General features: G+C 38.3%; 2 protein-coding genes across 8 annotated transcripts in view; one reads left to right on the forward strand and one right to left on the reverse strand.

Annotated features, from left to right (window-relative positions):
- Nucleotides 1-1,566: 1,566 nt before the first annotated feature.
- Nucleotides 1,567-26,729, reverse strand: part of trim44 (tripartite motif containing 44) — a 31,820-nt gene continuing 6,657 nt past the window's right edge. For both annotated transcript variants that reach the window (XM_085914659.1, XM_085914660.1), the window contains exons 4-6: nucleotides 21,418-21,708; nucleotides 17,083-17,105; nucleotides 1,567-3,303 (exon numbers count right to left, since the gene is read on the reverse strand). In XM_085914659.1, coding sequence (XP_085770785.1) covers nucleotides 3,219-3,303; nucleotides 17,083-17,105; nucleotides 21,418-21,708 — 399 coding nt within the window. In that variant the 3' untranslated portion in view covers nucleotides 1,567-3,218. The remainder of the gene's footprint in view (nucleotides 3,304-17,082; nucleotides 17,106-21,417; nucleotides 21,709-26,729) is intronic.
- Nucleotides 18,411-26,729, forward strand: part of LOC147055947 (large ribosomal subunit protein eL27-like) — a 33,443-nt gene continuing 25,124 nt past the window's right edge. For 2 of the 6 annotated variants that reach the window (XM_085914665.1, XM_085914661.1), the window contains exons 1-4: nucleotides 18,411-18,503; nucleotides 19,919-20,001; nucleotides 20,444-20,613; nucleotides 20,696-20,806. In XM_085914665.1, the coding sequence (XP_085770791.1) occupies nucleotides 19,921-20,001; nucleotides 20,444-20,613; nucleotides 20,696-20,806 (362 nt within the window). In that variant the 5' untranslated portion in view covers nucleotides 18,411-18,503; nucleotides 19,919-19,920. Of the gene's footprint in view, nucleotides 18,624-19,918; nucleotides 20,002-20,443; nucleotides 20,614-20,695; nucleotides 20,807-20,887; nucleotides 21,721-26,729 lie in introns of those variants that run through there. The other 4 variants (XM_085914663.1, XM_085914666.1, XM_085914662.1 and 1 more) reach the window with 4 other exon arrangements.

The raw sequence follows: 26,729 nt of genomic DNA on the forward strand, positions 1-26,729 counted from the left end.
GAAAAATCTCCCATTTACGACAGTTCTTACATGCTGGTAAAGAACAGGATCATTACTGCATGTCACAGTAGGGTGGTTGTGGTATGTGTGTGTGTTTGTGTGAGATGGGGATCCATCAATGTAAACTCAAAGTGTGGAAATGTATTTTTAAATAGAACAATCAAAGCGGCACCATTAGTAGTAAGCCTATCACGTAACTAATTGAATCCCACAATCCATGAACCAATTAATTTGTGTCAATACAACCACCCCGCAGCGGGATTCAGAATTCCTAGAGTTGTGTTTGTGTGTCCATCCCTGGGTGAATCAAACTTGTGTAATTGGGTGTGGAAAAAAAAAAAAGGAACCTTGTGGTCTCTCAGGTTAAACGTGATCAGACAACTTGTCTACAATTACCCTCTATGCAACAGGCAGATTGTTGTCCTTCCCTCCCCTCCTCGGGTTTATTATTTCTTTGATGGTGGTGGCAAAAAAGATGAACTATGAGTCAAATGATGTGGCTCTCTCTCACACACAAACCAGATCCTTTCATCCACAGACATGCTGAAAATGTAGACTATGGCGAATATTAATACAGGTTTAATCAGTTAGAGAGGGCGCTTTATGACAAGTCTGTTATTTGACGTTTCTAAGTAATGAACGGTGTAGGAATATTGCCCCTGGGTACAGCAAGGCATACACTCATTTCCAACGAAACTTGCTGCGTTGCATGCAATGTTTTATTTGTGGAGCCTGGAATTTTTTTCATCAAAAGTAAGTGATTATTATTTGGGTTACATTGCCACAAGAACAGAACACTAATGCGGCCCAAGGAACTCCAAGATTTGTTTTAGGGTTTAGTTGACCTAGAAAGGAAAATTATTCTACAACGTTGAATGTCGCTTTAAGAGGGGAGCAAAATTCGCATTCACGCATCAAACAAACGTTGGAATTCCATCTATTATCTCGCGTTGTGTGAGATGAAAGCAAATTAGGTCGGCTCATGATTTAGCAACACTCCTAAAACAACACCAGTAAAAGGCAAAGGCCACCCCAAAGTTTGTAATAATATGTTCTGTGTAGCCAAACTGGTCGAAACACAGTGTTATATGTTTTGTTTGAGGAAATAGAATTAGACAGGCAAAATTGTTATCCATCTCAAGGGGCGACCATTTTGCCACTTACTGTCGACTGAAAATGACAGATGCGAGGTCTCAGGTCACAACCAATCAGGGCTCAGCAGGTTTCCGAAGCTGAGCTGTGATTAGTTGCATTTATATGGATCTGTAGTGGGTCAGATAATCGAGGGCGCTTTTGGACTCCATCACCACCCTTTGTTCCAGTAGCCAATCCTATTGGGAGGCTTTGGCTCTTTGAATTTTGATGAAGTCAAACTAGAATTACATGCAGAACTGTATCCACCTTATTGTCTCAACCATCCTCATTTTCTTGCAAAGTTTTCAGGTAATTCAATCTTGGATACTTTAGGGTAGCACAGCCATTCTTCTTAAAAGAAAAATACAGAAGCAACAACAAAAGAAACTTTCTAACAGAAGTCATCCTTCAAATCAAATCAAAAGTGTTTATTTCTGGATTCAAGACACAATTAGACAAAATATAATTAACAGGATTGGATCAAAAATTATAATTTTGTTATTTGTTGATAAGGAGGTTGTTGCACCTTAAGTGCAGTGCTCAGGTAGTGTTTTCATCCTGTCAAATATGACCTACATATCACCATTGTGTACATAAAATTTATGACAAAAGAAACGATAACATTCAAAATATTCTGTGGTGCATTGTGAATGAAAGCCGTGCTTGAGTGGTCCAAGCTGGAAGGAGTGTAAATCAGCTACAATGTCAATTTGTCACAAACTGTGTTGTTTCATGTTTTGTTTTGTTGTTTCATATTTTTCATGTTTCAGCATATGAACAACAAAGGCAGTTAGCTAATACAGTAATCCCTCCTACTTCGCGGGGGTTACGTTCCAGACCCACCCGCGAAATGGGAATTTCCGCGAAATAGAAACTAGATTTTTTTGAGCTATTCTTGGAAGATATTCTATTTTTATCGCTGACATCAACCAGCTCGCTGCTAGGGGACTTTCATATCAATGGACTGTGCGCTCCGCATTCATGCCTTAGCGACGAGACTAACAGTGTATTGCTATGTCCAGATGAAGGCCACCGCCGGTGGAGAGTGTTATATCTTTACTATTTTCCAGGTTCTGATGTAGCAAGCATGGTTCGGACAACGACGTGATGGATACTGCTTTATTCCTTTCATCACAGTCAGTTCACTGGCCGTACATCACAACACTGAACGTCCCCGAAGCTCCCCCTCCCACATCCGGGGTTTTCCCACTACGGAACATGAGTTAGTCCAAAATATACAACATCTAAATATACAACAGAGAGAACGCCCTGAAGTCACATGTGACGATAAAGTATACTGTACTGACTCTTTAATTTATTCATTTCAAAACAAGAAAACGACTTTTAAACATAAGCTATCATTATTAAAGGAAAATGAAGAAACTCAAGTGGCCGCGAAACCTCGTGAAATGATGAAATTTCTGCGATAAAATCATTAATTTATTTTTGAAAACCCGCGATACAGCGAAGCCGCGATAGTTGAAGCCGCGAAGTAGGAGGGATGACTGTAATGGGTAAAATCTCTTTTTGGAATATTTACCAAACATTAATCCAGAAACATTCCTAAATGTCAGTGATTTGTTCAGTAAGGGGGTATGAGGGAAGAAAAACATTAAAGCCCCAGAATGACGGGAAGTTGAAAAGGCAAGAGTATAAAAAGAAGCTAGATGTCTATTCTTTTTTCCCAACCAATTACAAATCGGCTTTCGACACTCTCTAAAACTGAAAACCCTAAAGTAAAAATCACAGTATTGAAGAAATGCCCAAATTCTGACATTTGCCGAGCTTAATATACCCAATCTCCCTCTCTTAGTCTGCAGGCACACGAGGAAGCCCTGGATCCAACTGGCAGTGGAAATTGGGCCAGATTGTAATCGATTACAGAGGACTGCAGTGTTTCCATCAAGCGAAGTTAATGGTTGAGAAACATTCTAATTTTTGAGAGGGGAAATGATATTACAAACCCCTTGAGCACTCACAAGTGAATTCAAGGTCACTTCACTGTCATTTGAGGAGAAGGGAGACCTAAGAGCACATTGAGGCTAAAAGTAGGTTGAGGCTCAACTTCAACAGAAAAGCTACGATTAAGGGGCATGTTCCATGGAAGCTCCAGAATCACTGTCTTCAAAATTCTGTGGGTCCACCGGGTCTGCCCTTGGTATTGGTAGCCTGAAAAGGAGCACAAAAAGAATCAATCATCTCACAATCATGAAAAATACGACACGACACGCACAGCCCATTGAACGCACATATTATGAAATATAAAAAACTTTAGTGAGCTGTAATAAGTTTCAATCAATCAACACTTCAAGCAGAAAATCATTTATTTGGTCCTTTTTCTATCAGAAATTTTGCGGTAATGGAGATAGGGCAAAAGCCAAATTGCAAATTCATATTGGATATTATTGATATACTAGTCTGTAACTGTAATAAGTTTCAATCAATCAACACTTCATAACAGAGATTATTGATATACTAGATCATATATTATTGATGAGTCCTCACATGATCTCTTAACTATACACAAATTGACTCGTCTAAGAGAAGTGGTTTGATATGCAATGTTTATGATGCTAAATTTTTTTTGTTCGTTTTCTCACAAGTTATGGTTTTGGCGATGCGAGGATCCTGCCTGACGAAACATACATAATCAACACAGCAGCGGAGAAAATCAATGACTGACTTCCTTCAAAAGCAATTTGAGTATTTACATAATTACACACTATATACACACATGCGTATATAATACGTAAATCATTACATTTCGATTAGTTGCTTATTCTTAATGCAAAGTGAGTGTAATAGTTGAATTCACATCCACATTCAGCATTTGAGTAACTTATGCTCACATGCTTGCTTTGAGCTAAATTCTAATTTCTCCGAGCATACTAACATGCAGTCATTTCTGACCTGAAAAAAAAATCTATGAGAGTGAAATGAAATGGTAACAGTGACAAAAATAGCTTCTCTTCCTTAAATGTGCCCAAAGTTACATCATACACTCATTCACAGGCAGGCACGTACACAAATCTAGAACAAGACCACTGATGACAGAGGAGGCTCATCAGTAGTCATTAGGAGCTGGTTGTGATGTTTAAAGCTCCTATCCCTCTGAGAGGCGAGCAATTGCGAGTGTTTTGGAAAGTTGCTAATGCTGCGTTCTCAAAAGGGTTTGTTCAAGGTCGCAAATGTTTGCCAAATATTTGGCAGACCTTTGCCTGTACTTTTAAAACTCACTAAAACTGTTGACGAACATCTGGCAAACATTTTAAGAACATTTGCGACCTTGAACAAAATCTGAACGCAACATTCGTCACTTCGAAAACACTCGCAATTATTTGCCACTCAGTAAGATAGGGGCTTAAGGTTTCTTTGCGTGCAGAGAAACCATGGAGTGAAATAGTAACCTTTACTAAATGGCTTTATTACTTGAGTTGTGCAAACCAAAGACTTGATATGTATGCTGTCTCCGTATAATATGTGACCTTGTATTACACAATTTGGCTGACGACTCTGAAATTGCTGTACTTAGAGTCTTAGATATATTGAATCTCCAGACTATAAACTGTGAAATGTCTCATACTTGATAATTGGATGCACTTAAAATGAGACCCAGCTCTTGTGATTTTTTAATTTTTTTTTTATTGCCTAGCCTTTAATGTTGTTAACCGTAAGCATGAGGATGCAAGCGTTTATGACTAGCAGAACTGGCAGAGATTAATGCTCTGACTGCCAAAAATCTGTGCAAGTCTGTGTCTTTAATTTTGTAAGCCATTGTGCGAGAAATTAATACTTTTTTTGAGGAATGGTATCTTCTCAAGCAACAAATTGATGCAATCGACACAAACCTGCTGGTTTTGTGTTGTGTGGCCACATGATTGCGTTGTCTGACATCAACTCCTAACGCTCCTCCAAAGACATGATTCCATCATTCACAGCTGCTGTCATCATCCAGCAGGTCAACACTGTTCTACCTTCACCACATTACTTTTTCAACCAATGCAAGGAGCAGTGGAAAATTTGAGGAGAAGAGAAAAGAACCTTTGATATGCGCCAATAATCATTTTGAGCACTGTTCCCTGTGTATTCGTGTTCATAGAAGCAAAGAGTTGATTTCTCTCCCTTCCTGCACTTCCTGGGGAGACACCACTCAAAAGTCACCACGGGGCGTCTCATAAGCCAGAACAAACTATCGTCCCACAAAATGCTTGTATAATACTCTTGTATTTTTAAAACACTGCAGCAATCAGCATCCACACAAACACATGCATCTTGGCAATGCTTCAAGCAAGCCGGCCAACAGAAACGATGACATCGTGAATACACCCACATACAGCAGTTGCTATAGTTTCTCCCATCTCACTTCAGTGCACATCCAGTGACTTAATTATTCAATAGTGCTCTTCCCATTCAAAATTCTTGGCAATGGTACCAGACGTACTTTCATCGACCACACTAATTTTACTGAGTATTCAAATTGGCTCCAGCATCACACAGGCCTCTCAGGCTTTGTTGTTGGCAGTGCGCACGCACACACACACACAACCAGCCACACCCACAACCACCCATCCACACACACACACCGACACACACACACCGACACCGACACACACACACACACACACACACACACACACACACACACACACACACACACACACACACCCCAACACACCCCAACACACCACACAAAATTGTTCAATGGACCATCCTATTGTCTGAAATGGCGTCCAGGGTAATGTTTACATACAAATGCATACATGATAGTAAAAAAGCACGACTTCAACTAAATTGAGTTATATAAAAGTGCACAGATGTAATAACTTATTCATTCCACCCACAGGAAAAAGGGGCCTTGAAAGATATAGGGCGGTGACAGAGGAGCCTTGACATGCAACAAAAAGTCAGCATGTGCTTGATACATTCTCAAGCGCAAAGTCAAAGTCCTTGCTTTGCACTCTTCTTGTTCATTCATCTTCCAAGCCCTAAAATAAAAGATCATTTGGCTGTGCGAGTGCGTGTCCGTGCAAATAGGTGTCATCCCTGTCACCTGGGTTCTCTGCTGCCATGATTTATTCATAAGCATTAATGCAGTCAATGTATTATTGATCAGAACCGATCATTGCCTCTTCCCCTTGGTGTGACCGTGGCCTAAGGATGGGGTGAGATTAGGCAAGTAGACCTTCCACTGGCTGTGGAAGCACCTAAAAAAGTCATAGGAATCTACTGTTTCCAGATGCATGTGTTTTCTCATTGTGTGAACAAGGATTGTTTTGACTTTCGTTGTAAAGCAAATGAGACAGACAGAAAAAAAATGTTATGTTGTAAACATTCCCATTACAGTACAGTACATTGCGACAATAAACCTACCTTTGTAGGATTTCTCCAGATGAAAAGACATTTTAAGACATTTGTCTCTAATATTTCATTTCTTTTTTGGGGTAGTGAACCCTCTGGGGGTTCTGGGAGATAGAAAAGGGTGGAGCCCAGCCTTGATTACGTTTAAATCTACTGCTCCCAGCATGGGTACTGCTACTTATCCTAAATCATTATCTAGAAACATTCGCATATTTGTGGCAGCCTCACAAGCTTGATCCAGACTTAATGACATATGAATCATACTGCAGTACCTTAGATATGATGGGTAGTGCATATGTGTGCATGCGTGCCTCAGGAAAGGATCCAAAGTAATATAGTGGATATAAAAAGTCGAAACTTCAAAATGTGACGTGCACAATTAAAAAAAAACTGCAATATTCATATTTAAAATGTTTTGAAACATTTTATTCCTTTATATGAAAAAACCCTCATTCGAACAAGGTTGCTTAGATTTTTACTGTATAGCCACTGTAGAATGAGGAGAAGGTTATTAGTGCTTGATTAACCTAATATCAGATAAAAGACAATGAGACTGTGCATAACAAGGGATAAAAAATATATGGCCATTTGCATTTCCAAACAGTTTGGGATTCTATCTACTGAGTGTGTATTCCATCATATAAGGTGGCGGGGCTGTTTTCAAGCCCCAGGGTCTATGGGATCTGGTCTAATGAGCGAAGATAGTTAATGGTTATTGACAGAGCCCACGAGGACAAGTCATACCATTTTTCTTGAGTAAAGCAGCACACTCTGCCACAATTTAATGAAGTAAAACCCATCACTTCTCCTGGGTGATTCAACATAATAGCTTTGCAGCAACCATGGAAAATTTGATGAAACGAAAGAGGCAACAGAAAATGAGTCATAAATTGTATGGGGGATTTTTTTGTTCCATATACATACGTACAGTGGAAACTACTACTTAGGGGAAAAAATAGACAAAGAACAATGTGAACACTACTGTGTCTAATTGTCAGGGCCTATTGTATTCTGTTTTGCCCCTCCATCTTGCTGGCCAACTTCCTCTCATCTTTATGGATTCATAGTCTTTTCTTTTATCAGACAAGCCTGACTGAGGAGTACTTGAAGACCAGCACAGCCCACACATTTTGAAGGAGTCCGCCTCTGATGTTCTCAAAACTTTGCCAGAATTTGTGCTATTTCTTGTATGTATCCTAATGACATGAAATGTGAGGGAGGGGAAACAACCAGAGAAAACGAACCGTTACACTGAAATAAAGGGAGAGTCAAAGAATGGGAAACATAATTGATCAGGAGGGGATTTTGCAAGGAAAAAGAACAGTAGCAGCTCCTGTACTGTCAGGAAATGACTGTGCTGATGTTGGAGAATATTGAACTGCCTATGTGGAATGTCCACAGTTTTCCCTCTGTAATTTTATTACAAATAGGGCATCATCATTAAATGTGGAAAAATTGCAGCACAAGAATTAGCAGCACAAGGTTTCTGCACCAATGTCATTCAAATTGCTGTCTGACAGTAAACAACTGTCATGATTATTATTTTTTTACTGTCAATGTCTTCAAAAAAGACTCTCAAACCCAGAGTCCATTGGCTTCCAAAACAAAGCCATGTATGTATAAGACAGATCGATATAATGCAATGCATTTGGGGATAAAGGCTCTAAGTTTATACCACCAACTAAGACATTACTATAACGACAAGGAATAGATGCAAGATGTGAAATTTCAATTAAAGAGGTACAAATGAGTTATACTGAAATATTGAAGTTCTATAATACAGTCCATTTAAGTTCAAGGTCCATACCTCAGACAAATTCTCAGTTTCCTAATCAGTTGGAGTGATACTAAACATTAATTGAGTTCTATCACAGACGATTGCTCTTGGTCCATTCATTTTTCTCTCGCAATAGAGCATTACATCATCACGGTCAAACCCTCAGATACATCCTTTTAATGCCCTCTTTTTGTTCTTCCATTCAATTAATTCTGTTCTTCACTAACATATGATCTAAAGTGTGTTGAGGAAAATGGTTTCTGATTTCGATAAAAACGGTATCAAGAAGTGTTTGGATTCTTAAGAGATCACATGTGGACATCTCAATAACCCTTAATCCCATAGAAATACTTTGATTTTAACATAAATCCTCAACCATTTCTTGGACTAATCCCCAAGAGTCCTGCATACATTTATATCTGATATGACCACACGGGTTTAGGATTAATTCAAAACCCTTTGACAAGCATTGTAATATCCTCCAATGCCAGTTAAAATTACTAGGCAAAAAGAAAACTGTGTTTTCTGGGATAGATTGGAGTTGTGGTAAAGTATACTGTGGTCAGAAGAGTCAATAATTCAGGTAATTTTAACAAAAGACTAAAGCTGATCTATTTTTTACGAAAGAAATATTTAAAAGACTGAAGACTGAGTAGCTTGATTTTGTACTTTAGTACTTCTGTTTCTTTTAAAACTGTTAAATATTAAGTTCAATATTGATATATTTAATAATACATAATATAGTATTTAAAAATTTGTTTCAATTGGCATTCTATAGCATGTATTAATCTGGAGTGAATGGGGAGGTGAGATAAGCAGATAAGAGAAAGCAAATAAAGAGTGAAGTAGCAGATGCAGCAAGAGCCAGTCAAGGTGACTGGTGAATATATGAAACATGAATATGTAAATCTGGAGCACTTATGTTTGTTCACCTTATACCACTACAGCTACGTATTTTTACTCTTTTTGGGTTAGGCGACCACTTCATTGCTAACATTTATCTTTTATCTTAATGATCATTAAACAGATTTGTCGGGCATTTCTTTCGTTGACACTGTGAGAGACGAATGATGGGGGTATTAATTGCTCTTTATTGATTGTTATTCATATTTTCCACAAGTAGAAATGTGTGGCTACAACACGGATGTCATGGAAATAAAATTATTTCTTAATGCCTGCAAATTCCCAAACTAAAACAAAACAATGACAGTGTGTTCCTTTCAGACTGATCGAGTCACTGGAACATTCTTCCCCTGAAAAACAATACAACACCCTGTGGTGTTTCCAGGCTGTTGTAGAGACTTCATCAGCTCATGAAGGAAGTGAAGAGATGGGAAAACAAAAAGGCAATGCATCATAGCAGGGACAAAGCACGAGCGGCTGTTTAATATGACCCTTTGTGTGCTCTGCAGCTTACTCATTGCTGCAAAGTGCAACTACTGAGAATAAATCTCATCCTCCAGCAAATGCTCATGCATGGCATTGTGTGGTGAGAAAGTACATTGCAAACGACTCCTTCAAAAGGTTCGTGTGCGGTCAACTCTGTTCGTGACGCATGTATTATGCCAAGGATACCTGCTGGCGCACTGAGCCGCTGGGCGGAAAGGTCAAAGACGCACAATTAAAGACTGAGCTGAGGATCGGGGATCACACGGGTTTCTGTGCTGCAGCAGGTGTGAGGAGTTGGATAATTATGTTATGAGAAAATGAATGAATTCCCAAACCAGTTAAACACGGATGACTAATGTAATTCATGGAGACAAATTAATGCAGAGACATTACGTTAATGCCATTTGACCTCAATCTTCCATTGGCTCATTTGATGGTGCAACAACGCTCGTGTCCACGAGGGACAGACAGGGAGGGATTATTCGAGAAGTACTCTCAAATCAATCTGGGTCAAAACTTGATATTTTTGCTAAGTATCATCAGTAAATTCTGCATTGAACAGATGCTTCTTGAATAATTGAAGCTGCATATTTGAACATTTTGTCTTCACATTTTGACTTCCTTTTAAAGACATACAATTTTTAAGTTAAGAACTTTGGAAATGTCATCATACTGTACATGTTTAAATTGTAGGCTGAGTTTGTATTATAATTGCTAATAATACACTTCAAGAAAACAAAATTCGTTGTTAAACATCGTCACTAACAAACGTGTCCTCTATTACAGTGGACCGCCAAATATGGCTCGGCTTTATCCAAACACCGGTGACAGTAACAAACATAACTTTGTATTTGGTCTGGAATTTTTTTAATTCCATTTCAATAAAAACATTGTAAGTTGCAAACATACTCATGGGACAAATTACATTCGTAACCAAGGTTCCAGTGTAATTTTAAAGACTGTAAACAAGGCTTCACAGTTTAAACAAATACGTGCAACAATTCTCAGCAATGACTGGCGATTTTATAATTTGAAGTATTCTAATGTAACATTGTATGTAGCAAAGACCATTAAGACTACATTTATGTTCCCACTAAATTAATTTTAATAGGACTCTGTTCTTGTTTGCCTGAAATTACCGCCTAGAGGGGTAAGCAAGATGGTTGCCAAGCCGCTAGCAGCTACTCACTGCAGAACCCTGAGGCACAAGTTCCATTTATTGTACTTCATTATACAACTCCCTGGTCTGGTAATCAATTATTTTTTTGCGAGTAAAGCAAAATGTGTCTTTCCAATACAATTTGTATTTAAAGCAACTAATGGGAACTGAATATATTTTTTTAGCACAGTCTCTAATACCTCCTAACTCCTTGAAGTTTAAATTTAATGCACAAATGAAAGAAGTGAGAGAAAATACATTGGGGAGATAAAGCTTTGTCTGTTCTTCTGAGAATGCACAGCTTCAGCTTAGAAATAATGAATAGTGAGCACCAACAGTACATGGTCTTCACTCTTCATTTTACTTTTAACTTATATTCAGCCTTTGACACCGCCCAGAGGCAGATTGTCTGTTAGGTCCTTTCAACCTTTTTATTATTCCACCACAAGGCAGCATCTTTTCAGGGTTACTTTGGGAGACCGTTTTAGGCTGACGTGAGTACCAAACTGCCTTTGTCACAGGGCCAAACAACCATTATGAGGGCCGACTGGTCGCAGCAGTGGCTACACACTTGGCAGATGGCTGGCAGCCCAGCCCCTGCTGCCTCTTTCTCACAGCCCCTTCTGAAACAGTAAACCGCCGGCGCCATCTTAATCAGCAAAATGACCAGGTTCCCTGACATGTTACCACAGAAACTCTATATCACCAGAGGGGCTTTGAAATTAAAATGCTGCTTAAACCTCTCTGAGAAAAGGTACCCACTCCTCCTCTTTCTGACCCCTACTCAGTAATGGAGTGACATCAGAAGCACGTATGGCAAGGAGGACAAAAATAAGAAAAGGTGCTGTGAAACAGAGCTAACAAACTGAATTAACAAACAAAGAATTAAATTGGCTATTAGGGTGTCTTGTGTCGCCAATTGTGGCAGATTGCTAGTCAACTGCAACCCATGGTAACAGGAGTTGGTTGGGCTTGACGTGCCGAGAAAGCTTGTCCTGCCTGGTCTCATGTCGTGTGAGTCTGTACTTATAATAAAACTAATAACATAAAAATACACTGCCATCAGTGTAGCTAGTTAGCCTGAAAATACATACCAGAAGAGTAAAAGGTTGGGAAGGTTACTTTACATTCCAATACAGTTATTATATGAAAGGAATGTTTCCTTTCAGTCTAAACAATGTATGTACATGGTCTTAGGTCTTGTGGTAGGGCTACTGAACAAAACCTTCACAAAGGCTTCCCTTGCCTATCTTGGATGACAACTGAGGAGAGAGACACTGTGGACTGAGTGAGGGAGATGTCCCATCCCACTGAGTCAACAAACATTTGCTGTGATATTCATGTTGCAGATGTCCATCTGCAGCAGTTATGCGAAGGGAGATGTCTGCCAACATTTGTGTGTGTGTGTGTCTGTCTGTCTGTATCTGCCTGCTATTCCGTCTTGACATTTCTAACCGAGGGCCAGGGGCTTGATAAGGCACCTTATTCATTGCACCTTGATTCAGTCTGCCACTATCTTTCTACATCTTCTACAAACTGAGATCAGAAATGTTACTCTATTGCAGCAAAATGTAATGTGCATGTGTGTGTATACACTATATGTATATGTGTGTGAGTGTATGTCTCGAGAAGAGAACAGAATTGCAGAGGCAGTCTCTATCTGGATAGGTAATTCCGTAACAGTTATTGCAGCGTCTTCTAACCGTCTACAAATAACAAATTGGTATCATGAACATTTTCTACAGCTTAAACTTTTCAGGGTCACGAGGCAGAGCAGCAAAATCAAAAAGGATATTCAATATTTGTTTAAATTAATCTCTGGAATGATCAAAGATATAGACAGAGCAAAAAATTAATAAAATTGTGGCTTTGATTTTTGATTTTCTTTGGGAAAAAAGAGTGATAGAATTGAGTTGAACAGTTTCAAGTTGGAATGGTTTGAATTGGTCAAAAAGTGTGAAACAAGAAAAAAACTTGAAAATGGATGGATTTTTGAGTAGTCTAGTCAAAGTCCAGATTTGAATCTGATTGAAATGCTGTGGCATATTTCTCAAAAGGCCATTCATGCCCGAAAACCTGACAGTGTTGCTGAATTAAAGCAATTCTGAGAGGAAGAGTGAGCCAAACTATATCCACAGAGATGTGAAAGACAGACTGCCAGTAACAGAAAAGGCTTGGTTTATGTTGTTGCTGCTGTGGGTGGCCCAATCAGTTATTAGGTTTAGAGGCAACAATGTTTTAATCTAGATTTAGATTTGTATTATTACCAGTCTTGAAAATTTTCATTAAAAAAAATTGTACAAATTCTAAAAAGATGGGTTTGACAGTCTGCCTTTGGGAAGAAAGAGCCTCTATTGGGCACAAGAATATGTGATGGTATGTTAAGATCTTTTTTTTGTTGTTGTTGCTGGAAGAGCTACTTTTTCATCGTGTTGGCAGCTTCTTCATGGTGATTTTCATCAAAATGTTGCCATCTGTTGATTACTCCAATGTAGCTTTGTAGAATCAGCCCCAATTAGGTATTCATAGAAAGCTATAATGATGAAGTCAATATGTGAGCAATGTGATTCATTCACAGCCACGAAAGGCTACAGGTCTCTCATATACAAACCTCATGTTGTTTTTAAGTTTCACAATAACTGTGACAGAAGGTGTGCTTCAAATTCTAATGGCTGACAACCATCATCATATCACCAAATGTCAGCATACTAATTTTCAAAATTAAGAGCTGTCATTTAGGGTTCCCTTGTCCTCTTGGTCTTAACACTATGTACATACAGTCATTTATTTTTAAAAATATTGACATGTGTATGTGAATGTGTACGTGCGTGTATGTATGTAGTATTTATCTATTTGTTGATTTTTATTCCAAGAACATGCAAATCTATGTGTGTTAAACTGCGAGGCTAGTCAATAAAGGAAAATGTAGGGTAGTTTAATATTGCTTACTAATTAAGGGGTATAAAGGTTTACTGCATACACCTCTTTTGTAATTAGTACAGTGAATGTGCCAAACTTTCAAAAATTCCCATTCTGACTGGTATTCTGATTCCATTGACTTAAGTGCTCTATCAGTCACCATTAGTCTCCTTAAGCAATGTTGTCACATGCAGAATACTACGTTTTTTTTTTGTTTTTTTTTTAATCTTCTCCAACCATTGGACAGCAGCCATGCCTAAAGACTTGGTATTTCTAACATTGAATCATCGGTTTTTATCATATAATTCATTCAGTTCGTTCATAATTTCTTCATTTCTAAAATATCGTAGATAATCTTGAACATTTTTTACTAGTCAGCAACTCACTGAATTTGATCTCGTGTAGTCATTGTACCCATGAAATTAATTGACTCCTTTTGGAATGGATCCTACAAAGCCACATTCAACATTGTATTAATTGATTTTATTTTATGTAATAAATTCCACAAGTCGCATAAAACACAATAAAAAATATTTTAAGGACCAATATGTGCAACAGCTTCATAGTGTTCATACAAATGCAGTCGATGCGCATCAATATAGAACAAATGTTAGAAAATAAAAGAAAAAATGAAGGGAGGGTCAGGAGAAGCAAGGCATGTAATTGTTAGATCAGAGAAATTTAATTTTAAATTTAATTTAAATTAAATGAATCTCATTAAAGCAACAGTCTGGTGGATGACCTGAGAGCAGAATTGAGATTTGAATTTAGAAGACCTTGGCAGGCACTGCATTGATATGCAACGGGTGCAAAGACGTGTGTGGGTATGGGGATGATAGTGTGAGGGAAACGCTTTGTCTTGAGTAGTGAGGCTCAGACAGCAGAATTCTGTTTCTGCTGCATAATCATTTTTTCTCTCGATTTCTTTTGTAGAAAATCCTCTTTGGAATTCTGCCTCTTTTCTCTTGTTATACTTTTACTCTTACCCTATTAGATAAATTAATTTAACTTGGGGGTCCTGGAGATAAATTAATGGATTGTCAAGAATTCAGGAGATTGTGTCAAATTCATTGTTAATTATTCATGTCTTGAAGCATTTCAGCCAAAATCGAGGGCACGACATGGCTGATACCAGCAGAGGTGCTGTCTATTCTTTATACACCTAAGAAATGACAAAATAACATTGGCTATGGGAAACTGAGCGACATTCACAGATCTCTACGATACGCCTACCTTTCCAAAGTGTAATAATCGGCTCAGTACAATCCAGGCATCTGAAAAGGAACATTCCGGGAATTTTACATAAATTTCATCAAGGACATTTTGCCACCCCGAGTCATCCATGCAATGCAGCCAACTCATACTAGACAATGAATTCATACACAAGAATCTCCCTTGAGAAATTGCTATAAAAAAAAAAAAAGAAGAAAAAAAAAATAGCTATTAGTTATTTATAAGACAAAGCTATTTTCCACTAGCTACAAAAGATTCCGCAACACTGCATTTCAGTGCAATACGGGGAATTTATAAGATAAAGGTATTTTCCTCTAGCTACAAAAGATTCCGCAACGCTGCATTTTAGTGCAATATGGGGAACTTGAGAGTAATTATATCAGGGAATGTAGTAAGAGGTAGCAGTTAACCTTGGTCAAGGGCAGCGTCATCTCACCCTTCAGCCCAGCCTTGCTGCCATCTGCTTCAACCTGGGAGCTCATAATACTGGCTGAATCATTAATGGCATATTGTTTTCCACTAAGTAAATATAGAACACTGGAAACAATATGATAGATATAACATGCACTCAGAACTTACAACCTGTGCTTGCAAGATATGTACAGTAAGTCACGTGGGAGCTTTACATATATTAGTGACACACTCGTGCCTTTTGTATCTCACACGTGAACCATAGCAACTAACTCATGAGCATTGTGAATATCTTGCAAGCAAGTTATATGTTACACATGCACATTATGCAGCTGATATGCGAGATATGTAAGGCACAAATTTGCTTCACTAGCAGTCAACTCTCCTCATCCATTTTTGTTGAGAACAAACAAGACTTCAACCTAAAACATATTTAAATACCTTAATTGTAGCTTTTCCATTTACGTGAGCTCTAGTGTGACACAAATAATGACTAACAGAGATGTATATTCCTGATCAGAAGGGTGCTGATGTGTATTCCTGGGCTCAGTAAGCGCCACTAAAAAAAAAAATAATAATGTATAATATAAACACTATATATCGCGAGGGGAGCGAGAGAGAAAGAATGAGAGAGTTGAGAGAGAGGGAGAGAGTCAATGTCAACATAATTTATTCCTCAGAGGAAGGATCTGCTTTATTGAGGAGCCCTGTGCAGATTTGTATCTTGTTCTATTTGGGGCACTTTGAGAAGAGCACAGGTGCACAACCAGGAAGTGCAAGAGGCCCTTCTTTTTTTCTCACAGGGTGCTGGCTCAATAAGTGCAAGTCTGAGAATGAAAAAGGTTTGAAATGGTCTGACACAAACCAAGGTAAAAAGAGTCCTTTCATTACAAATGAACACAGATGCGACTGCCCATCAATGTATGGATGTTGTTTGTTAGTTTGCTTGCTGTAGAGCTGGTCCGTGGAGCAATTTTCTCTGCCCCATGGGACCACTGAAAACAACATAGAATTGTCCGCCAAACTGAACATTATCAAAATAAGTGTATATGGTAACTTGGTCACTGGATAGTTGCAAGTTAAAAAAGGTTACAGACTTGCATGGACTGGACTCCGGTGGAAAAAATGTTCGGGAGCACTGAGCACCTTATATAAGGACAACGTTTTAAAATGGGCCATTCATTGAAGGTGCGCCTTATAGTCCGGTGCGCCTTTTAGTCCGGAAAATACTGTATTATTTAAGCAAATGCATCCACGTTGATACTTGAGTTCAATGTGGAACGACACTCACACGTTACTGAGCTCATGGTTCATACTCACAATTTTTCAACATTTCAAAAACAGCCACAACCAAAGCAAAACTACATCAGCACAATTAGTTTTCCGGCAGTTGAGGTGGCCACTTCATTAGGGATAGCAAAGAGGAAGTTGATCTAATGCAAAACATAATATTCTGTCTTTAAAAGAATTGAAATAGTGAAAATTAAAATATATTTATCAGGAAAGCAGTGTTGACAATAGTTTTGTCCTTTGGTCAGTGATTGCTTTGTCATGAATCTGTTATGAGGGACATTCAAGTTCAATTTGCATGTTTTATTAATCCCACTAAAATGGCAGACCCCTTATGACGTTATACTGAAAGAAGTGTTTTTATGTGCCCTTAGTTTGTAAAGGTCAACATGGATCAAAGTGGCTTCCTTACCTTGGTCTGGCCTCAAAGTCACGCTGCAAACAGAGAGAAAGACAAAAATTTACTAAGAATAAAATACTAAAAGTAAGTGTGCAGGTGTTATGGGTAATAAAGTACAAGGTAAACAACATAATTCACATTAACTAGGGCCACAGCTGGTGTGGCTCCAAAACAGGCTTATAAATTCTCACTCTCACTTTGTGACCAGAGGGAAAGCCGGAATCGATCCAGACACCTCTGAACTGTGAGGTGACGTGGTAACCAATGCTCCACTGAGCCGCCCATACATGTTTTAATGATTTATAATTGATTTTATAATTATATATATTTTTTTTATGTCACGGATGGTTTTCCTCCCAGTCAGGGATAGACCCGCAACCAACTCATCACTTGCTTGGAAGCACAGAATGCTAAACGCTTGGCTAATGGTCCAGGTTGCGTGCACAGTACCGTATTGGCCTGAATGTAAGATGGTGTTTTTTGCATTGAAATAAGACTGAAAAAGTGGGGGTCTTCTTACATTCGGAGTCTAGATATTATACCCATTCACAACGCTAGATGGCATCAGATATCTTTAAAGTGAATGCTGAACTTAACTCCCCAGGCCAAAGCGAACCCCTGTCACGACGAAGACAGAGAGAGATCTCAGCTACTCTCAAGTTTAAACCAGTTTGCATTATTTTATTGCAATGTTTTTCCTTATTCAGATTTGTTTCAAGACTACAGTTACAGATAGACTTCGCTTTGATGGTTAATGCGGTTATTGCAATTATGTTGTTTTATCACAGTAGATTGGTTTATTTACATTTCAAAAACCAAAAGCCATTCATTTACAAATGTCAGTGCACTTTAGCTTCCATATTTAAATGTTCAGATATTAAAATATGATAGACAGTTTTTGCATGATTTGAATAAGGCAAAATAACATGCTTTTTCTCTCGAATATATCGTTATAATCATTTGTTTTGGATGTACTGTAATAATTTTCTGTATAAAAATTAAATTTGGTGTTCAAAAAATCTTTTTTCAAACTTGAGTCTTGAAAAAGGGGTGTTGTCTTATAACCAGAGTCGTCTTATATTCGGGCCAATACGGTATTTCAAGATTGGAAAAATCGCATTCATTCACATTTTGTCATTTCAAGTGGTAAATCTCTAATGTTGTGATGGAGTGGAGCGGTCCACTTTTGCAGAGAAGTCTTTTTTTTTTTCTTTTGCTGATGTTTATTATTATTTTATATTGTTACTAATGTGGCAGACCTATGGACCATGCGTCTCACCCAGTTAGGGGTGGAGTTGTTTGTGTGCCCTTTGTATCATGTTGTCTTTGTTGCTCTAAAGACTTGATGTCAATGTTGTTGGCAGGCAGTCTTGGTATAAAGACGTGTTTGCAAAGTCAGCTGTATGTGCTTCATACTGCCACACTATGATATAGTAAGTAATTTAAGTAAATTTGTTATTTTAGAAGTGTGTACTAAACTGGTAGTCACTGAAAGTAATCAGTGCCCAAGAAGTAGCTCTTGTTTTCAAAAAGGTTTGCGAGCCCTGGTGTGGGTAAGTGCACTCCATTTAACATGATGACCAAATTTCATTTTTCATTTTTTTTGGACTATGACGTTTTTTGGCAAAAGTACAACGGGTGACCCATTTAAAGTGATTTGGGATTTGTTGTTTAAATGGTAAATGAATAGCGAATGCAGATTTTGGGTTTTAGTCCAATCTTTAATCACCATCAGCAATCAATTAATGAACAAAGCCCATCATCATTTATAAAAGCAATCCACAGCAGAGATACAACCATGACTGATACGTAACTAACCCATTGCAGCATCAAGAGTAAACTAAAGATACCCTGGTTGATGGTAACCTAAAACAAATTCAGCAATGTGATGTTTTAATTTGTAGCCACAGAGCAGTAAATTCTTCCTCTTCAGTTTTTAAAAGAGAGGTGAGGGAGCATGTTAACTGTTAATGGGTTTAAAAGGCAGAAGAATGAAGATACAGTTTGGGCCTCTGGAACAATCAAACCACAGTCATTTATCCTGACAAACGCTGACAGGCATAGAAATAGATACACTATCAGTAAAGGCATAATTTAAGGTGGCTAATTTCTTTTCATTAGAACCATACACATTTTTTGTGTGGCATATTTAATCTTACAAGCCAATAGCATGTAATTGCAAAAAAATGTGTTGCTTTTCATTTTGCTGACAGGATTGCTGCACAGTCTTTGGCCAAAGTCAGCCTTGGGTAGTTAAATTATCAGGGGTAATGAGGGAATGACTAACGAATACAATCACTTGAAGCTTTTCCTTGCCGAAATCTCTTTGGATCCAGAGGACATTTGCACAAAGATTACATCTGAACTACATCAGAGTTGTGTCTGTGTGATATAGAGGCGAAGTTAGGAGACATTACTCCATAAACATAAAATTATTGATTATTTTGATAATAGATAAGCTTTTGATGAATCAATAATCGTACAATGGTTGCAATAAATTTGTAGTGGGATGATTTGTTTTGGTTCGCGTCACTTTACAATTTGAGTCGATATGGGACTGCTCTGTTTTAAAAGGGTATGATGCAAAGAGTTTCTTGTTGTAGAGAATAGCTTTACTTGTTGCTTTTGTCATGTTTAATCTTTCCAAAGCCGAAAGTATTCAAGTTCAATAAATTTCAGGAAACCACCAATTCTCATCAGAATCAAATCAATTTGTAGTGCTTTAAAACTTTTTGATGATTTTGTTTTACCAGTTTAAGCTATATAGAGACAAAGCACTGACTTTAAAGTTACACCTGATTCCGATTCAAGTTGTTTTTGTTTAAACCCCTTCTTGCCAACTGTGCAGAAATGGGCAAGGTCATGAAACCTGGGAAGGTGGTAATGGTCCTGGCTGGAAGCTACGCCGACCTTAAAGCTGTCGTCGTTAAGGTAAAGACACACACAACAAGTTTTAAAACGACAACCAACTTAAGCATTAGCTTTATGTCAAGGAAGGAGCTCGTTGTAGATTGCATAACGTAGCTGCGGTAACACACAACTGAAATAAAGACAAACAACTTACCATTTGAAGTAGTAGCAGAAAGATGTTTTTTGAGCCACAACATGACAGAAATGTTTCAGCAACGTGCTGACATATATTGTTTTTAAAAGAGGCAATAAGCATTGTCTTTTTGCTTTGTATAAAATGACTTGCAGCACTGCATCTTACAAAGTTGTGGAACTCTTCTTTGTCTGCATTTGCATCATACTGCCCCCAGGTGGCTGAGGTGCACACACTAAAACAAATTAAACTTTTATCTCAAGACACCAAATGTAATTCCATTTGAAAAGTTTCTTACATGAAAAGTGTCTTCCATCTTTTGTGAATCAGAATATTGACGACGGCACGGCCGACCTGCCTTACAGCCATCCCCTGGTGGGCGGCATTGATCGCTACCCCCGCAAGGTGACCGCTACTATGGGCAAGAAGAAGCTGGCTAAGAGGTCCAAGATCAAGGCTTTCATTAAGGTCTTCAATTACAACCACCTCATGCCCACCAGGTTGGTGCTCTGGCTACACCTTTGGTCGGCGTGCTTGGAAAACACTTTGCATTTGGAGGTTTAAAATGTTTTTGTTGCAAAGATACTCCGTGGACATCCACCTGGATAAAACTGCAGTAAACGAGGACGTCTTCAGGGATCCCGGTCTAAAGCGCAAAGCCAGACGAGTAGCAAAGATGAATTTTGAAGAGAGGTGAGCTTCCTTTTCCGGAAAGTTCTAACATGTTAAGTTCACCTTGGTGTCATCTTGATTGGGCCCATTGCCCTTTTGTAGGTACAAGACACGCAAGAACAAGTGGTTCTTTCAGAATCTCAGATTCTAAAATTCTCTCAATGTCACTAATAAAACTGTTAAAAAAGTTAGTTTGTGCTAAGCCTTTTGTGATCGTCTGAGAGTTCTGTAATATAATAACTATGGAAAAAAACTGCGACTTGTACTCCGGAAAATATGGTAATTCAACTGATGTGTAAAATATTTGAATTATCATTCATTGTGCGCTGCTGCATCTCATGGTGATAGTAACTGTGCACATAAATGTCTGCGTACACATGAGGGCACACATTTCTAATTCCTGCAATGTGAGATAATTGTTGTAGAAACGCCACATTAATTCATTCATTCATGCCAAAGTGAGGCATAATGGTTTCAGGCATGGCTGGGCTGGCTGACCGACCAATAATATTTAAGCATGACCTAAGCGAGGTACACAATGAATGAGCATTCTGTTAGACTGTGAGCTTTTTCGGAGTAGGAGACACCATTAAGAAGTACAGGATGGGTCATGAGGATGGCGAGAAGGTTACCGTTAATCGATGGTCCAGTCCTGATGCTCCTACGATGGCTTTTACAGCTAGTGAGGGACTCATTGTTGTTGCCTTGTCCAACAAGCATAGCTGGTGTGTAATGCTGGCCATTTCTTCCTGGAGACGCTCAGTTTGGACGTTGATCTCTGCAATCTTCTCTGCAGCAGCTGCTGTCAGGAATGCCTCTTTGAGGTCTAAAAGGTGTAGAGTCCTTTTTTCTTCCAGAGATACCGCTCTGCGAAGCTCATCGAACTGACTGCTCACATATGCCTCCAAATCCATTGTCGACATCTGAGTTATAGTTGAAAGGACAGAAAAGTATAAATAAATGAAAAAAATAAACCATTTGATTTATGTCATGATTTTCTAGAGACGTCTCTACTCAAATAATTAATACATAACTCAAGTCAGTTTTAAAACATACATTTTCAAGAAATGTGTCCCTCCTTACATGATATATTACTGTATTTACACAATTAGTGGGAATAGACTCACTGACATATGGGTAGGCGGTGGGCTAAGATTAGATTTTGTGTATTTAGACAATCCATGCTGAGGGAGAACGTTTTTTTTTGGTTCTTTTCAACAAATGAAATACAATATGTTGATACTCTTAGTAGCTCTTCCACATTTTGTGTGGATTACCAGTTTCGGCAAACTGAGTGGGAACCTATTCATGATGTAGTTGTAGCTATTGTCCAATGACTCACTTCCAAATCTTTTTTTAGCCGGTTGGGCTATTTATACAGCTAGCAGTGGGTCATCTTATTTTCAACTTTAAGCTATACTATCAGAGGTTATGCTTCATTCAGTCAGTTTAAGATCACACTCCACACAGTGAAACATTGCAAAAATAACACTTTCTCCACGACTCTTGTGAGGAAAAGTGGTTCAGAAAATGGATGGATGAATGGATGAACGGATGGATGGATGGACACATTTGCGCATCAATCACATTCACAAAAGTAAAATGACACAAAACACATATGACAAATAAAAAAGTTGAATTAAATGTCCAAAACGATGGAGGGGGGTAAATTGAATTAGGCTATATACGTACTTGACTATATATATACAGTACAATATGATGTTTCAACTTCCTGGGGTGCTGGACTTACAACACCCTCTGGAGCACACAAGGCGAAATAAGTGACGGGGATCATGCCCACATTTTAGGGTTGAAGTATGTTAATAGCTCTACTTAAACAGCCCTAAATGGGACTTAAGTTCCCCTCAGTGCAATTAGTTTATACTGCTGACATAAACACTATAATAGATCTCCGGCGAGCATCTCCTCACCAGCATGCAGAAGACTTCATAGACTTCAGCAAGTAAGGGGTCAGCACATTTGATAAGACGATATAATCACATCTTGCCATAAGTCAAACAAGTGTAATGAGGCAGGGTAATCACTTCACAGGGCAAGCAAAGGGTAATAATCGTTTAATTCAGTGGTATCGTTTTATTTTACTAATTAATCTACATGCACCTCAACAGACAAACACAATGTTTCCACTGGTAATGTTTAACCTGTCAAGTTGGATCATTCAACACCACCGCCAAATGTCAGATGTCAGTCAGATAGAATGGTAATGGTAAACATGAAATAAACAAGCTATTTAAACACCTGAGATCTCATTGAGGAATCTTGTTCAAAGGTATTCATATCTGAATACATAAAACTCACATGTATGCAAAACAAAATATTTTAGAAAATTAAAATCACATATTTGTTTATTTATTTGGGCTAGTACATTGTCACCATTCATTACAATTTCACTTCATGCACTGTTAATACATGACTAGCCGAAATGGGCAACGAGATGAAGCAATTGTGCTTTTCTAGTTCTGCCTCAATTTCAACCAAGAATTTACATCCCCTAGCTCCATAGATACACTATACGTTACCTTTGCTTCCACAAAAACAAGAGTGACGTCCTTGTTGTTGTATACAGCAACAACATGGTTGTTCATAATTATTTTTTTTTGTCCAAGTGTCCGAATGATCTGCTTTCTGGGGGGTTCCTAAGAGTCTTTTTTATCCAAGTTTCAGATATGGCAATGAGGTCGAGAGCACTGGCCCTGCTTGGAATGCTAGACATAATATAAGCCGATAGTCATAATAACTCACAGTATATTTTATCATGTTGACATTCGTATTGTTTTAGCAATGAACTCTTCACTGTTTTGGTAACGTCTTCAGATTCACAGATGTCTATATTTTAGTGCATAGAAATTTCCACACAGGAAGGCCTCCTTCTGATTCAGATTAGCGAGCAAATCACTCATGATTATTACTGTTTTTTGTCTTTTCTCATATTGACTTCAATTGATACACATTCTAATACATTTTCTACTACCACTGACAAAGAATCTAATGTTTCAATATAGAGCACAACTCCTACACTAGATTTGTTGCTCCTGCTCCTGTCCACAAATTTGTATCCTTCAAGGTGGAACCTTGCCTCTAAACATCTTTAGTCCAAATTTTTGAAAGACCTTATCTAATGCCAATAGATAGTCCTGTGTTTTTCTAAAGTTGGCGTTTGAACTCCTGCTGTTGCAATAAATCACAGACAGCTTTACTTCCAAATCAATGCGGCTGTTCAACTGATCCTCAAGTAGTATCCACATTTGTCCATTTCATTACAGTAGTAATGGCAGTCCGGATCAATATCTTAGTTAATCTCGGTAATGATTATTTATTTCCCATTTTATGCTGTCATAACACAGCCAAATCCACCAGTTCTTGCAATTTACTTTATATTTATTAACTACAACAATTAAAATGTGAAATGAACAATACAGACTTACTTCAACAAGTGAATATTATTTTCACATTAAAACGTCTTTATGATGCTGTGACTGATAGTTTGAAGCAGGTTCGCCGGGGGTAAACTTCATGCATCCCATCTGGAAATGGAGACAGCAGAAGCTCTTTCGACGTACTACTACAGCAGACCATCTGTTTGGCTTTCGAAGCACTGTAACTGCTCACTGCCATATCTATTTGTTCTACCTCTGTTTCCGCACCAAGGATCTCTTTAGTTATCACTCATTACGTAAAACAAAATAACAGTTCTCCCAAACAAACTGAGTCCTCCCAACCAAATGTCATAAAACATCTCTATAAACACCTCGCTTTGTAAATATATCTTTGTTTTAGCCGCATTATTTGATCTTGTTTTTACGTTCCTCTGCTCAGTGGCAAGAGGAATCATAATTGTCATCCTTTGTCAATGAAATCAGAGATGTATTTGACATTACCTGGAGAGTAGAGGCATTTTGTCTTTATGCTTCAATTGTATTGATGTCCTAGACACGTTTGATTGTACAATGTAACAACTATGGTTGCACTGATACCGCTTTTATCAGTATCAATATTTGCATTTGAGTGCTTACCATATGAGGACATGATAATGCCATCACATCATGCAATTGTGATGAAAATGTTTTATTTGAACTAAAAACACAAAACATAAAACATTTCTTGAACATGGCTTATATTTTGCTCAAATAAAACTTTTTAAACACACTGCATGTTTTTCTGACAGTCGTGCCACATATATCTCAAGGCATTTCGGTTATGTGGTGTCTCAGTCTGAACCTAGATAGTACTAAAGGGCAAATGTACCCCAAAATCTTCTTTACAATATGTTGTATGTGCCCACACTAGTGTGATTACTACTGATTACAACTGTCCAGTACTTCATCCTTTTTTTTATTACCTATATGGAATCATATACTGTATTCTCTAAATTAAATTTTACTCTCTGACAACAAAATTAAAGACTTCTTTTAGCCATAAGTAAATATTGTTTTATTCAATCTGTAACCTTCAGGAGAAACTCAAGTCATCACATACCAATACACATAGCAATTACACCAAGGTAAAACGTTAAATCTTTTATCTCAAGTTCCTATTTCCAATGTCGAAAATCTCAATTTTATATATATATATCAATTAATTTAGGGCATTTTTATAACGCTTAACATGTATGTGGTAAATGGTAAATGGTGGTAAATGTCTACAAAATTTAAAGAGAGCAGTCCCTTGAGTACGGTGTCAGCCTTAGCATCCATTCAGCCTCTCCCCACTCACTTTCTATGAATGTAAGTGGAAAGAAAGCAGTGAACATAAATCCACTGAACACTGCTGCGTCCATTAACCAAGCCACAACAGGAATTCTAACATAAATCTGATCAGCCTTATTATCTTATCTGACACATTCTTTCATTACCACAGTGAATCTGGAGGACCGCCTCCAATCCCTCTGCTCTTTCAGAGGTTTCCCGAGGCCTCAATGGCAGATGGGGCCTTGAAGCTAGATCGCTGTTCTTTGTTTACTGGGAACAGCTATGTGCTCTCCTAACTTTTAGTTGGAGAATGTATTTCTCTGAGAATATATCGGGCTTGCGTGGAAGATGCATTCATGCTTGCTAAACCTCATTTGCATTGCAGTCAAGCTAAGGTCACAAAACGAGGCCTCAGGAGAGCCTGCTCATAAGAGATGATAAGAGTAAGCAATGAACGATGAAAGAGAAATCAGAAAAAAAATACAAGCTGAGGTAGAACATCAAACTACACCACGAGTTGCAAGCTACCTCTGTATGTGGTTCTGTTATTGTAAAATGGCAGAGGAAAATCTGGACTTTACGAGGCCATTATAGGACGTTTTAAAAGGAAAAACGGCATTACACGGTTAGAGAATGATTCGTTTTTAGTTAGCAATTATATTTAAAAAAAAACCTTCAATAAAAGTATTAATGGAACATTGGGAGTAAATGGATGTGTTTTTAAACATTTTCTCACATCTTCTCATCCTCGATCAATGTAAAGTGCGCTGTTACTTTTGATACCACTCTGATCTCAAATATTGCTCACATCAACTATTAAATTGAACTCTCACACAAACGACGGTTCTTACACACGATGTGGTACAATCCAGGTTATTTTAAGTCAAATGACACCCTAGCAGGTTGTGACTTTTTAACAACAGAAACTGTTGTCGTCTGACCTTTACTCCGCGAGTCCTCAATGCGTTGTCGTGTCTGTTAGGTGTCAGGTCTGCTGCCTCTCCTCCGACAGCCCTGCCCTTTCCCTTCTGTATGAGAGCGACATCCAGCTCATTATCATGCACTCTTGCCTTGATCTGCACCTGTATTTTATGGTCCTATCCTGTGACCTGTCAGGGTTCCCGCTCCGGCATCCTACTGTACTTTGTAGTACTTTGTTGGCCTTACCTCACCCATTGCACCTGTTAGTCTCATTGCACACCCCTCTCCAGAGTTGACTCTCATGGCTCATTCTT

The sequence above is a fragment of the Syngnathus leptorhynchus genome, chromosome 6 (genome assembly GCF_054491065.1).
Source record: "Syngnathus leptorhynchus isolate UIUO chromosome 6, UIUO_Slep, whole genome shotgun sequence".
NCBI classification, from domain to species: domain Eukaryota; kingdom Metazoa; phylum Chordata; class Actinopteri; order Syngnathiformes; family Syngnathidae; genus Syngnathus; species Syngnathus leptorhynchus.